The following is a 14,815-nucleotide window of genomic DNA, read 5'->3' on the forward strand; positions in this document are numbered from 1 at the left end:
TGGGGCTGGAACTCAGGACCCCAAGATCAGTTGCACGCTTTACCGACTTGAGCCAGCCAGGCACCCCACGTGTGGCTGTTTAAATGTAAACTTAAATGAATTAAAATTAAATTTGAAAAAATCAGTTTCTCAGTCACACTGGCCACATCTCGAGGACTCAGCAGCCCTGTGTCTTATGACTAGCTGGCAGCACAGAGAGCATTTCCACTGCTGCAGAAAGTTCTATTAGATGGCACTGTTATGGGGCAAGTAGCGGCTTCCGTCTGACACCCTGTAAGAGCTGTGCACCTCACCTGTCTGTCTGTGTGTCTGTCTCCCGCGCTGTAACGGCTTCCCAAAGTCAGGGTCTGCAGTGGATTTACCCATCACTGAACACTCAGTATACAGGTAAATAATGACAATAATAGTTAATGTATATCAGGCACCCACTAAGTGCCAAAAATCATATTAAATGCTTTACATTTTAATTTCCAACAATAATCCTATTTTATAAATGGGAAAGCTGGAACGCAGCGTAAAGTGAAAGAACGTGCCCAAAGGAACATAGCAGGTGACCTGGGGAGGAGAGTTTGGTGCCGTGTAGACGTCCTCTGCAGCCAGACGTTCTTCACTGTTACGCCGTTCTGTGGCAATGCTGTCCCCCAGCAGACATTTGGCAGTGTCTGGAGACCTACTTGATTGTCACAGCTGTGGTGGGAGGGAGACGCTACCAGCATCTAGTGCAAGGGGTTAAGCGTATCACAGTACACAGGACAGCCCCCAACACCAAAGAATCATCCAGAATGCGGGGTGGGGGGGGTGGTCACCATTAAGGTGGTCCTTAATATGAAATGGTCTGTGATGTAGTGAATGAAGAGTAAAGACAAAGCCTGTGTTCAAATCCCAGCTTTGTTACGTATCAGCCATGTGATCCTGGACAAGTCCTTTACTCCATGAGATTCTGTGCTCCTGTCTCTGAAATGGGGGGTTGAAAAGGTTCTTACAGGGAGGTTTGTGAGGGTCATTAGATATGATACTGCTCTGAAAATCAAGACTCAATAAACCTTAGCCGTGAACATTTCTTGGATGGAGAGAGATTTCCCTACCTGTCCGGGGGGAGCGAGGCAGGGCCGACAGATAACAGAGGAAGGGAAATCTAAGCCCTGTGGACAAGGGCCATTCCTGAAACTAATCACTTGTTCTCCAGTGGCCACTTGAGACAGATCTTGCAGAATTCCAGCTGTCCCTGGAGAGCCACAAGGAATCCAAGGTGGGGTGTTTGTGTCCATGCTGAATTATAAGAGAGTGCCATGTAATAGAGTTTTGCTACTTTTTCTCCTTCGTCTACGGTAGCTCAAAATTATTTTCAGATCAACAGTGGCTCTCCGTCCCCAGTTATATTAGCTGGTAGGTAATGGACAGCTGTCTCCATGCCCAGAGATGGACTTTGGTCACTGCCTTCTGCTGAGAGGCTGTTTTAATTGCACAGTGGCAGGTGAGTGAATGGACTTGAGTCCAGGCTTGCGTATCACAACTCTACGTCCTCGAGCCCGTCTCCACCTTCTGGGGTCTCCACTTTGAGATGAGGGAATCAGGCTGGACGGCTTGGGGATGTCTGCCAGGCTTGCCCTGCGGAGCACTGGGCGGCTGTACCTGAAGCTAAGCCAAGAGCCTGGCAAAGCCTCTGACGCCTGGGGTGCCCCCAGTAAATGTGCCTGCACGTGCCCAGGTTCCCGACCTCACACATCCAAATACAGATGTGATTCGTGCATTGATTTTTGTTTATAAATGCTTTTTCACAGATTTCTCACCTAGGAGCAACAGAGCCCTAAAGCAGTTATAGCTTGTGCTATGAAAACAACAAGAAAAAAAGTAAAGCAGACCCCAGGCCCCCACTGGGGAAAAGACTCACATAAATTGCCACTGTGGAGGGCTGCATAAACCCCTGCCCTTGGACAAGGACTGACCACTCCCCCGCTGAGGAACATGCTGTGTTATCAGACCCTCATAAATGCTGACATTGGGAAGCCTTCTGACTCCATCGGCCCTTTCCCCAGGCCTGCATCACTTATAAAACCATGACGCCCTGAGAGTTAGCGGTATCATTTGACGGAGTGTGCCCCACGTGGGTGAACAAGGGGGACATGCTCCCTGGAGATTGTCCATGAAACCAGGAAAAAGGGCGCAGTCTTGGCCCTCACAGGCTCTCACCTCTTATGATCCAAACAAGCTACCAGGACTGTTTAAAACAACAGTGGCATTTTTTTTTTCCTGTTAACATGGGTTTGAAGATTGTGAGAGAGGAAATCTGTAGGTCTGAGGGTGGGTCTTAGGAGCTGGGGTGAGGAGGAAACCCCAGCAGTGTCTCCTGACCTTGGAGTAGGGAAAAGCCATGGTGGCCGGGAAAGAGGCTCCCAGACACAGTTGTTGTCTTCTTGAGAGTGCCATTTTGCCATCAGGCTGTGAAGTGAGTGTTTAGAGAGGTATGTTCTCTGCCCTTGCTGACCCATGAAGTCTTATTTCGGGGAGGAAAGGGAGGAGGAGGGATTCAGGATAAACCTTCAGAGGATGGAGCAAGAGGGCGATGGGCTGGGTGAGGGGGGACAGCAGTAGGAAAGGCGAGTGGTCCAAGGACCTCCTGGCGCTTTTGAGGGCTGAGGGGATGTGAAGAGGATGGGAAGGTTCTGCTGACGAGGGAGGGGACATCCTTGGGAGAACCCCGGCCCCCTCCGGCAGTAGCCTTGCCTAAGGGCAGTGTGGAAACAGCTCCGTGGTGCACACTTGCCTTGTTTCTGTATCTGGACAGGGAGCTGGACTCTTCCTCCTTGCTATCCAAGCACCAAGTGAGTCCTGATTATCCTAGAGTAGTTGTTTTGTTTGTTTTTTACTAAGAATGATACACGTGCAAAGAAAGGCACAGATCATATGTGTGCAGCTTCATGAATTTTCACACACCGAACACACCAGACAAGAAACAGAAGGAGACCAGTGCCCCAGAGGCCCCTCGTGCCCCCTGCCAGCAGGCTCTGGGACTCATTCCTGGACCATGGACCATGTGTTAGCTGTCGAAGGATCCTTCTATTCCTAATTGCTCTTTCAGAAGAGCCTGTGTGCAGGACCCTGGAGACAGGTGTTAGATTAGAAACAGCCTTCCTGTCTGTAGACTCAGCACTTGCCACAGCCTGGTGCCTCGTGGGCACTCATCAGGTACAGTTGATTCTCATTATTTAGAGTAGTTATGCTCCATAAAGTTGCTGTGAATCCTGAATTAGCGAATACCGAACCACTGCTCCTAGAAGAAATAGAGTAGAAATCAGAGTTAGTGAGCCTCTGATTACATTTCATCAACCGATCAGCACATAACCTTGTTTTATGTGTTTCTGTTTAAAGACACCGTATTGTATGTATTAGTGATTAATTACCATCCAGCTCACAGCCAACAAAACTGAAACTCAGGCCTGAATGAAGTTCATCTGACAAACGTATTTTCTCCGTGAGGTACCTCACAGTCTTCTTGTGCTCGGGAACACTGGACAGCGCTTTAGCAATAGATGTGGGGGGTATTTTAGACAGTAAAATCCCCCCAGAAAACCCCCAAAATGCAAAAAATGTGGCACTAAGTTTACCGCGAAAAGGACATTTGTTTACAGTATGAAAGCAGAAACAGGAAAGAAACCGAGAGTCCCCTTGTTCGACATCAGCTGGGACCGTGCTCGTCCAGATATTCAAATTTTTCACTGCTCTGCACGTGTCTGCAGTTGCCCGTGAAGGGTCACAAGAACCGGTCTGGGCATTACAAATACATTTTAGCGAGTAGGCGAATTCACAAACACGGAATCCACAAACAGGGAGGACTGACTGTATTGGTTGAATGAGGAGAGGAAGGAAGGGCAGTTAGTTTAATTTGGAGGTAGAAGTAGAGCACAGCCCCATCGCACATCATTCAAAACAGGAGCTTGCTCTGTGTAAAGCCCTTACTCCCCAAACGCTCAGCACAGTTTTGAGACAGTTTGCTCACAGTTAAAAGCCCAAGTTCTACTATAAGATCGCCCAGCCTAGCTCATGGACAGCACTGGTGAGGAGCGACTGCAGACTTTGCCAGCATGTATTGATCAGGCACTGTCTGTGTAAGCTGAGACTGACGATCGATCAATAAATGCTTTTTAAAAGACCCCAAACCCTCACCTTTCATGTAGGAAACCTGGCATAAACCCTGAGCATAGGTGAGACCTCACGTGTCCCCAGAGTCCAGGATCCCACCCCCACTCCACCAGGCCCCTTAGTGTGTGTTGACCCACCTCATCACCCCCATGTAACCCAGGGCCGCGGTGGAGGACCTGGAGGGGAGACAGAAACGGAGGATGTTTGCTGTTATTGGAGCACCTAGGCACTGTTCTGGCTCTAGCTAGTTGAGACAGATGTTAATGATGCATGCACTATAGATCAGACATCTTAGAGTGTAAACTCAGGCCTGTCTTTCCACAAAGAGTGTTTTGAAAAGCTGGGAATGAGCCGTTGATACATATTTTTAAGATGACAGCATAATGGAAAAAGTTCGAAGGAATATGCCAAAGTGTTAGCACAGCTCTCCTGGCTTATTGATTTACGGGAAACTTTCTTCTCCTTTTTTATACTTTTATCTGCCTTCTGAATTTGTACAATGTGCATGTGTACTTTTATAAACAAGGAAGACATTTGTGAAAGAAAGAAAATTGTGGCTTCAAAAATGGCAGCATATGCTAAATTTTCTAGCGGCGTAAGAATCCCGCCGTCCCGCCGTGTGTTAGCTTAGGGCAGAGATTTGCTTTATTTTTCTCAGCCAAAGGGCAGGAAACCCTGGTAGTTTACATTGTACAGCTCATTGCCTCTCACTCAGAAGACAGTCTTCATGACAGCTCCCAGCTTCCAGACTCAAAGCTGTGTCCTGCCTGTCACATAGGGTGTAGACCACTGTTGGAGTCCCAGCCTCATCCCCTCAGTGGGTCATTACAGAAGTCTTTCTGAATGAAAGAAACAGTACCCAAGGCCAAATTGTAATAGGCACCAAAAAGAAAAAAAAAATCACTGACCAGTAAGTCAAAATGAGGTGATAAGAGTCATCTGCCTCATAGAGGGCCAGTTGAGTATCTCTAGAAATGGTGTAACATTAAGGATTTTGTGAATGGTTAATTTTAAGTCTTCCTGTGTACAAATAGCTTGGTCAAAATGCCAAACATTTCCAAAAGCTGTGTGGTTTTCTTCACCATTGTACTTAGAGTTGGGGTGGGGGGGCGGGGCACGTGGGTATTTTCAGAGTGATATATATAGTAGGCTCCCAGGAAGATGGATGAAAATTGGGCTGCCATCTTGGGCAGTGTGTAGTTGCCTCAGAGCCTGCCTGCCGGCTGGTGGTCCACAATACATAGCATCTACAAGAAGGAACAGAGTGCTTGCTATTCTAGAGAGTGTGGCTTCGGTGGGCACTGCGTTGCTTGGGCCAGGCTCCTCCATGACACAGACCACGTGGCTTTGTCCACCCTCCGCAGCCCATGAGGGACAAGGCAACTGTCCTTATGGTGTGGTTCATGAGGAGACAAGGACATGCACAGCATCAGGATGTAGTCTGCTTGAACCATCATGGACCATGTCCTTGGGAACCAAGAGTCAGCCTGGCCGCCTGGCCCAGCAAAAGGCTGAGAGACAACCCAGTGCTTGCTTTGGGTTTGTTTTGTTTTGTCACAGGAGAGGACACTGGCAAATGGGTTACTGGCCTCCATCATGTCCTGGCTAAGATGTGACCAAAGTCTGCATCTCTCCTCAAGTGGGAATAACAACAACAGAATAACATTAGTACCCGTTTCGGGGGCAGCTCGCACTCTTCAGCTCACTCGGTGCCGGACACTGTGCTAAGTCCTTCCCGTGGGTGATCCCATTACATCTTCACAATCACGTAGGAGGTGTAGATAGTGGATGATCTCGTTCAATCTTCAGTCACATTAGGAGAGGTACACACTGCTCCTTTCCTCATTTTACACTGAAATTGAGTCACACAGAGGTTCTGGAATTTGCCCAAAAGCACCTTGCTAGCCTGAGGCCTTCTTCCTAGACATGGAGGCCCCACGGCCACATCAGTAGCTGCTCTGTTTCCTGGCCCCAGGGAGGAAGCAGTCCTCATTACCACAGCCTACTGAACTAACCCTCAAGAACGAGAGCTCTTGGAAATGAATGCTTGAACAATAAATATACTTTTCAAATTAAACCCTTGAGGTGGGAAAGCATGTTAAGAAGAAGGAATCTGGAGAAAAACTAATGTATAAACTCCTCATAGCCTCCCTCTTTGACAGAATCATATCCTCAAAATAACAACAACAACAAAAGTTATTTTCCCCTACCAAAAGTTGCCCTCCTATGAAATTAAGTTATTTAGGGCAAGCTTTGTGGCTGTCACAGCTTCCTGCATCTAGAGCATTCCGTCTTCCAGAAATTTTACTCTACATATGCTGTACAACAGGTCAAGTTTGCTGCCTTTCATTCCAGGCGAGATGTGTTTGGGGGAGTCCGTCTCTTTCAGGCTCTCAGTCAAGGAGATCACACAGATACGGACATGAATTGGTGGTTTCCTGTGCGTGAGAAACGTTCCTGGGCTGTTCATTGCAAACCCGGGCATACTTGACAGTTTGCAAAACCTGTTGTCATTTGGGGAGGAGAAATTGAGATGTCAGAGCCCTTTAGCCAAATCCCCAGAAGATTAAGGTTGTCTGTGTGTTGAGGCAGAAAGAAGAAAACAAAGGAGTGTTTTCAGCTCCTTTTAATCTGCTGCCACATCTATATTATCCTGGGATTAATGACATTTTGAACATGTTTAATCTCAGAAGGTATTTTATGGTTGAACTTTGACCCTGAATATTCATGCTGTAGAGCTACAGCATGCTGTGGGAAGTTTTTGGCATCTGAAACCTGCCTTATCCCGCACATTACATGTGTCTTCATTCCCTCCTCCTCCCTTTCCTTGTGGAATATGGCACATGGACCCTCCCCAACCCGTGCCCCCGCTGCGGTGCCAAGTGCAGGGAATGGGGGTGCAGACCAGAGTGGCCACCTGGGCCTTCTGCCCCAGAGCAGAATGCAGTCTCAGCCCACTGCTCTGTCTGGGCTGACCTGGGACAGACCCTGACTGTGGGTTACACGAGGCTCCAGGTGGAATCGCAGGCCTCTCTGAACCATGGTAGGATGGTAGGATGCTTAGTGGCTTTTCTCCCTCCTTCCCGGTGTCTGGAATGTGCCCCACCCCTCCTGTGCCCTCCACCCATGAGGCTGGCCCTGGACCATCCTGTGAAAGGGTCTAGAGGCTTCTTTGCATTCCTGACAAGGAAGAAAGTGGGCAAGGAGAGAGCACAGGATACAAGGAAAGGTCACCTACTTCCAAAAGAAGCAGGAACCAAAAAAGAGAAATGGTGAAAGATCTTGGCCATATGCCCGGCCCAGGTTTGGTGACATTGCAGTTGTAGGTCGCTTGATCCCACGCTGGCCGGGCCTGGCACAGGTGCGGTGCTTGCTCACCCCCATGCGTCTGCCCCTGAGCCCCGGATGCATGTGCTCACTCTTATGGAGTACAGCCAGAAACGTGGCTGCCCCCGACAGGCAGAGCAGAGGCCAGCGCCCCTTCGCTGCTTGGGACAAATCTGCCAGCATGCTCTCAGGGAGAAAAAACCACCTCTTGCCAAGCCGGACCTGGTTGCATTGTCTCCAAGACCGCCGTTCCCATGAGCACACTGGACGGGAGAACACGATGTGCCCCTGGTCCAGGGAGATGCCAGCCTTGAGCCCCTGTTCCACAGAACCTTCTCCAGTGACTTTTTAAATACTCTTTTTGGCTCAGATGGGGTCTAGGAATTCGTCAGAGCTGTCTTGTGCCCTTGTGATGAGAGTGACACGTGTGTCCGTGGCCTCACACAGACCTGAGGGGCTGGAGAGCCAGCCAGAGCACTTGGAGGTGCCACTCGGCCTCCAGTTTAAAACTTGGGATGGAAATTTTCTCTGTGCACACTTAGTCTTGACAGAACTATTCAGCATATTTTGTTGACTGAGGTCATGAGTTTGAACCCGTAGTGAAGTCCTCTCTCGGGTCGGCCCATGCTGTGGCGAGGGCTCCTGACAGGCACAAGCAGGGCACAGCAGGGAGGACGGCACCACCAGACATCTCACTCCGTTCAGGAGAAAGCAAAGGGACGACCGTCACTGAAGCGTGAGGAGAAGATCGAAGGAGAAGTGGAAAGAAACCTGTTAAAGGAAACAGTTAAAGTCCAGAAAGACCATGAGAACTCCCTGGAATGAGGGATTGAGGTTAAGGGATGAGAAATGCAGACTTGCTAGAAAACGTGGAACTACCTCTGGGTGCCCGACAGTCACTGGGTTCTCTGGACAAGAGATAAAACCTAAAAGAACATCGTAAATGAGCTAATATTAGAACACTACATGGTGTGTAGTCTCTGGAGTGCGTCTGTTAAGTAAGTTCTAATGACCAAAAGCATGGATCAGTGAAGTAGACAGTGAACCAGCACCAAGCAGTGGGGCAAATCTCTTAAGAGAGTCACGGAAGGATTACGAAAGGGAGAGCATGTTCAGCTAGGCTGACCAGAGCAGGCTTCATGGAGGAGGCAGCATCTGGGCAGACCCTTCATGGGCAAACAGGGATGATTCTCGAACAGGGTGTCCCATCCCTCATCACCTCCTGGACTGTGGCCACAGCCTCCCTCCTCACCTCCCAGCCTCCCTTCCCTTCCCAGTCATACTTCCCCTCCACACAGCCTCCAGAGCATGCCCTTGGTTCAAACCCCGTGACCCCCATTATGGACAGGAAAAAGGCCGAGAAGACCCTTCTCCGTCGGGCTGTGCCTGATCCTTCAGCCCCTCATGGCCGGCCTGCCCACAGCTCTTCCTTCTGCCCCCTCCACCTGGAAGGCCTTTCCTTGCCCCTCTGCTCAGCCGGAAAGGTTCCTTCTCCAGGTCCCAACCCAGACAGCACCTCACCTGCCACGTACCAGTGTTAGGCCTTGCATCCACCCAGCACTTTGTAAACTGTAGCATCTTCCACTTTCCATTGCAGTTGCTTATTTGTATTTAGTCTCGCCTCAGTAGACTTTGAGATATTGGAAGAACAGACAATTGGATGTTTATTTTTCCACCTTAGGATTTAACACAGTCCTTGTGCATCGCAAACACTGAAGGGAAGGAGGGGGGGGGGTAAGGATGGAAGGAAGGAGGGAGGCAGGAGAGCAGAAATGCTGAGTTCTGGCTAATAGGATTGTACACTTAGAAGTAGTCTGAGCAAATCTGAGTGTTGAAATCAAGCATGGAACCGAGAACATTTGGGGGAAGAAGAGATGAAGGTTAAGGGTCAGGAACAAGGAGGAATTCCCAGGTTTAGGAGCAAGGGTCCTGGACAAGGACCTGGAGAGGGAACACCCACAGAGGACAGGCCTCCCAAGCAAGGTTATGCAGCCCCATCAGTACTGCAAGGGGTAGAGCAGGAGGAGAACGGGGAGACCTCAGGGTTTACCGCTCAACGGTCAGGTGGATGGAGAGAGCAGCGTTCATGGTGTGGCCGGGTCAGGACTTAGCTGAAGAGACACAGGCAGAGGCCACGGAGTGGAGGGTGGAGGAGAACAGAGGACTGGGGCTTCAAGGGGATGGCAAGGCTCAGGGGAGACAGTTTTTCGAGCTGTGGGGGAGCCAGGCACTTTGCAAAGCAGCAAGGAAGGAGTCAGCGGCCAGGGAGAGCCTGGAGAGGCAGGAAGGGTCAAGGGAGGAATGGAAGAGATGGAGCGGGGTTCCCTGGGGACCAGCAGGGTGGAGGTCTCAGGGAGCATCCGGGAGAGCGGGAGCCATTCCCAGCTGTCCAGGCCAGGGAGAGGTCAGTGTGCGAAGCCAGAGGCCCTTCCCAGCTCTGACATGAGACTGAAGCTTGCGGAGCCATGGCTTCTGTCCCCTGCCCCTCCTTGGTGACCCGGGGATGGAGAGAAAAAGACTGCAGGCTGAACCGGAGGCAGGAACAAGAACAGAGAGTCTCACCACAAGAACGTCTTATCACAGCCGAGCAAGGGGTGGTGTATGCCAGGTCACCAAGAACAACGACACTAACTCATCCCAGACATCTGCATGCGTTGCGGGACATGGACCCTGCCTCCCCTCGCTGACTGGGATGTCAAAGGGAAAGTGGGAAGGGGCCAGGGGCCAGGCGTATGGGGAGGCACTTGCGTCTGTGTTGTGTGTGGTGGCAGGCAGACGTTCAGAGAGGTGGGCTCGTGGAGAACCTTCGCATTCAGCGTACTTTTGACATACCTGTGAGAAGCCGCTAAGCCATAGGTTTCCTTGAAGAAAGTAGGCTTGCTGCTTTCTTCTGTGGCTGAAGGTAATAAATTTTCATCATAGAAAATATGAAAATACAGAGGAGTTGAAAAGAGGGACAGCAACCCACGGTGCTCCCTTCCAAAGATAAGCATTGTGGACACAGAAGAAAATTCAACAAAACCTTGTGGTTTTGAAGGCACTATTTCTCTTCTGTCTAGAACATTAAGGAAAACAACTGTGGCTAGTTTTGGTGTCACTCTTGCAAAAGGAAGGTTATGCTTACAAGTTTTTTAAAAAAAGAATAACAGTGTGTCTACAAAACTTCCAAGCAAATCAGGAATCACGTAGTATGTACTAGCCCAAAATGACAGGCTTATATTAAAGAAATCTTACCTATTTATGTGCTTACTTTTATCTCATTCCAGAAAGTATTCTGTGGGAGGAAGGTGGCTTTAAAACGTGCAGATAGGAACAGCTGCATTTAATATTTTGTGGCTCAGACTAGAGGAGCAGCTTCTCTTTGATGCATCTTTAAATGAGAAAACCAAGTCCCCTACAGAAAAGTAATAGTCTTGCCAGAAAGGCTCCCAGGCCCTCTTTCCTCCTCCCTCACCCACCCCGGCCTCCTGCCCCTCTGTGCGGTGTTCTTTGTGTGGGAGAAGCCCAAGGTGAGACTGGACAGGGGCTGGGAGGTTTTGCATAACCTTGTGTCTTTACCCACAGAGAAGGGTCCCCCTCCTGCAGCCGAGGGCCGGCCTGCACCACCCTGGATCACCATCGCTCGGCAGAAGCGACGAGGGACCTCGGACCAGCCCCCAAACCAGGAAGACAAGCCCGGGGCCCGCACCGTGAAGTCTGAAATAGGAAAGCAAGCCAAGGCGCCCGAGAGAGCCCAGGTGCTTAGAGCAAACGCTTTCTGTCTCTGTGGGTCTGGGAGGGACCAGCACGCTAGAGCTGGGGCCCGGCACCCCACGCATCCTGCATGGTCATCACAGGGACACTTGCCTGTGGTGTTTGCTGATGTCTGCCCTCTGTGTGTGCCGGGCTGCTGGAAGTGGGTGGATTGCTCAGGCAGTTGAGACAGCTCTCTGCTCCCTGCCTCCTAGGCAGCGCGGCTCAGCATCTGGAGAAATGGAACGGGGTTAAACTAACTTCTCAGTTAGCAGCGTGGTGACCATGTCTGCAGCCCCGTCTCGGCTCGTTGCACCATGTGGATGAGCCCTGCGTTTGCTGCGGGGCTGGCTGCCTGCTGGGGCTCCTTCTTCCTCACCGCGGGCCGTGGGGCCGGGACCTGGGGGTTCCACTTTGCACTCTGGTCTGAAACAGTGTTTTCACACCCAAGCAACTGTGCTCGGAAATAGGATGAGACCCACAGCTTTTGTATTCCTCCTGATAGCCACCACGATAAACCCATACGCGTGTTTCAGCCGTGGGAGGAAACGAGCCTGAGCCTGCAGTAGGACCTGCGCCCCTTCATTTGAACCAAAAGCTCCATCACATCTACCCTTGAAAACCTTCCTGCAGGCTGAGGGAATTTATAAAGCAAATATTAACCAGTCATCTTGGTTTGGGGCATCCACGTTCATACCAGGTGTCCTAAAAAATCCCAAAACTATTTCCAAACACAGTTCGCTTTGACTTTTAAATGGAATCCCTGCCATCCAACATGTGGGGCTGAGGCCAAGTGTGGGGACAGGGCAGAAGCCATGATGCCTGTGTGGGCTGAGTCCCAGGCCCCACGCTAGCCCGAGTCTGCCATCCTGAAGGCCCCTCTCAGCAAGGGCACAAAGCAGAGCTCTGCCAAGAAAGTACCAGTGGCACGACTCATCTTTGCACAGAAATGCCGTAGCCCGTTGCCTTTGGTTCTGTTTGCCCCCTGTGGGAATCTCAGGTCACCAAACAGCGTGTGTGTCTCTCTTGTGTCTTTTTTTTTTTTTTTAAGATTTTATTTATTTATTTGACAGAGAGAGATACAGCGAGAGAGGGAACACAAGCAGGGGGAGTGGGAGAGGGAGAAGCAGGCTTCCGGCTGAGCAGGGAGCCTGACGTGGGGCTCGATCCCAGGACCCCGGGATCATGACCTGAGCAGAAGGCAGACGCTTAACGACTGAGCCACTCAGGCGCCCCTCTCTTGTGTCTTAATAGGAGCCCATGAAGCAAGCTGACTTCGTCCGCAGCAAGTCTTTCCTGGTGGCTCCTGCCAGGCCCACTGTGGACCGGAGGCAGGGGACAAAGCTCTGCCTCCAGGAGGGGCTGCAAAGAGGAATCTCGTTGTCCCATCAGAACTTGGGTATGAAGCCTGCAAGCAGTACCAAACACTTTGAAATACGTTTCCGGGATTGGTCCTGCTTTTTTTGGTTTTCTTTTCTTTTTCCAAATTACTTTGCCACATTGATTTTTTAAACAGCTTTTACTGACACGTCGTTTAGGGGCCATAAAACTCACTGGTTTTAAGTGTACAACTCAGCGAGTATCTATTGACAGTGAGAATATATTTACCGACTTGTACAACCGTCACAATCCAATTTTAGAACACTTCCCTCACCCTAAAAAAAACCTCATGCCCATTTACAGTTATTCAGTGTTCACGACCCCAGGGCTAGGCAACCACTAATCTACTTTCTGTCTCTACATTACTTGTTTTTTGGGGACATTTCTCATAAATGGAGTCATAAAATATGTGTTCTTCTGTATCTGGCTTCTTTGACCAAGCATATTGTTTTCGAGATTCGTCTCTGTTGTCACATGCATCAGTATTTTTAAATTTATTTTTCATTGTGGTAAAATATATAAAACAAAATTTACCATCCTAGCCATTCTTCAGTATACAGTTTGGCAATGTTAAGAATATTCACACTGTGGTGCAAATCGATCTCCAGAGTTCCCACAGTTTTATTCTGGAAGTTTCTCTCACCTCACTGCGTTGCTGGAACTGTTTTTGAGCCTGCTGTTCTGAAGTCGCTTTAGTACATAAATTATTCTATGCCTAAATTTTCTTTACATGTTTACACATTAATGGATTTTATGTTTGAGACCACAGTTAAGACCTTGACGTATATTTTAAAGAAACACAAGAGGCTTAAGTGGAAATCCAAACTCATTTCTCATGTTTCTGTTTGTTTTGTCTTCTTTCCAGCAGCTCAGTCTGCAGTGATGACGGAGAAAGAATTGCATCAGATGAAGAGAGCCAGTTACGCCAGTGCAGATCAGCCATCCTGGATGGAACTTGCCAGAAAGAAATCGCAAGCTTGGAGTGACATGCCCCAGATTATAAAATAGGCTGACAGCCTGCTGCTAAAGAATGTCCACTACCTTGACGGGTCACTGAGTTAAAAACTGCCAGTAAATCAAGGCAAACAAACTGTGAAACTGAAGAGTGACTTTATCGTCAAGTTAGGGGAGAACAAGCTTGGGGAAGAGGAGGGAACCAGGCCAACAAAGACACACACACAGCCACAATCCTGGGCCCAAGGTGCCCTAAAACAAGAACACCATTGAAAAGGGCCAGGAACAAGGTCCTGTGCCCAAAGGTATGAATGTGAGTCTTTGAGAATTGCCTTGATAAAGAGGGCTTGGACAGAAAGAGAGTGGGAGTGAACCATGAATGCCAAAGTCAGGAGCGCCTGCCAGGTCAGAGGAGAAGGTCTTCCAGGAGAACGTGTGTCTCTGCTTCCACCCGAGATCAACCTGTGTCTCCGGTTCTCGTCTTGCCTGTGGATCCCGTCTTCTTTCATGTTTACTATAAGGCATGACATTTTTGGTAAAACAGGGATGCCATTTCCAAGAGCAGCTATAAAACCGTCTTCCTGAAGATAGTCACTCTAAGAAGGAGTGGATGGAACATAGCCGGGTTCATCAATTCACAGACTGTTTCCAAAAATAATTTTTAGACTTTTCCACAAGGCATCTGTGTCCTTAACCATTGCACAATGCATTGCCTGTTCAATAAAAGGTTTCAAACATGCCTCTGTCATGTGTGTAAATGTTCTTTCTACTGACACTTGGAGAATGTCCTCCAGCAATGAGTGAAATGCAGTGTATAGCGTTTCAATGTGTGTGTGTGTGTGTGTGTGTGTGTGTGTGTGTGTGTAAAATTCAGAATCTCAGTTGGGTTGATTTGGAGTTTTCTGAGATTCTTTTTTCCAATAAAATTTCAGTGTTTATTTTTGGAAATCAGAAGATAATGTAGGTTTGTTTGTTTTTCTGTTTTTCTGTTTTCTTCTACTTGGTGCAACATCTTAAAAACATAAAATTTCTAAACAGTTCTAATTCTTTAGCATCGAATTAATCTAACCTGCACATTTTTGTTGAAAACTAGGTTATCAGTGTTTTAGCCAGGATGACCCATGAATATAGAATGTGGAGAAGCCAGCAGAGGAAGAGCATATATTTAGGATCTCAGAATTGTGTCTCAGTTATATAACACCTCTATTTTTAAAAATATTTCCAATTTGTTCCTTTGAATAAGCTAATCTTCATAGGAATATGTACAGCTGGGAGCATGTAG

At 48.8% G+C, this 14,815-nt stretch overlaps 1 protein-coding gene across 1 annotated transcript in view; it reads left to right on the plus strand.

Annotated features, from left to right (window-relative positions):
• The window catches only part of CRACDL (CRACD like), a 135,105-nt gene extending 120,833 nt beyond the window's left edge, over positions 1-14,272 (plus strand). The window contains exons 8-10 of the mRNA XM_081832240.1: positions 11,032-11,204; positions 12,454-12,598; positions 13,448-14,272. Coding sequence (XP_081688366.1) covers positions 11,032-11,204; positions 12,454-12,598; positions 13,448-13,587 — 458 coding nt within the window. The 3' untranslated portion in view covers positions 13,588-14,272. The remainder of the gene's footprint in view (positions 1-11,031; positions 11,205-12,453; positions 12,599-13,447) is intronic.
• The last annotated feature ends 543 nt before the right edge of the window (positions 14,273-14,815 follow it).

The sequence above is a fragment of the Leptonychotes weddellii genome, chromosome 10 (genome assembly GCF_054177405.1).
Source record: "Leptonychotes weddellii isolate Sample4059 chromosome 10, ASM5417740v2, whole genome shotgun sequence".
Taxonomy (NCBI): Eukaryota; Metazoa; Chordata; class Mammalia; order Carnivora; family Phocidae; genus Leptonychotes; species Leptonychotes weddellii.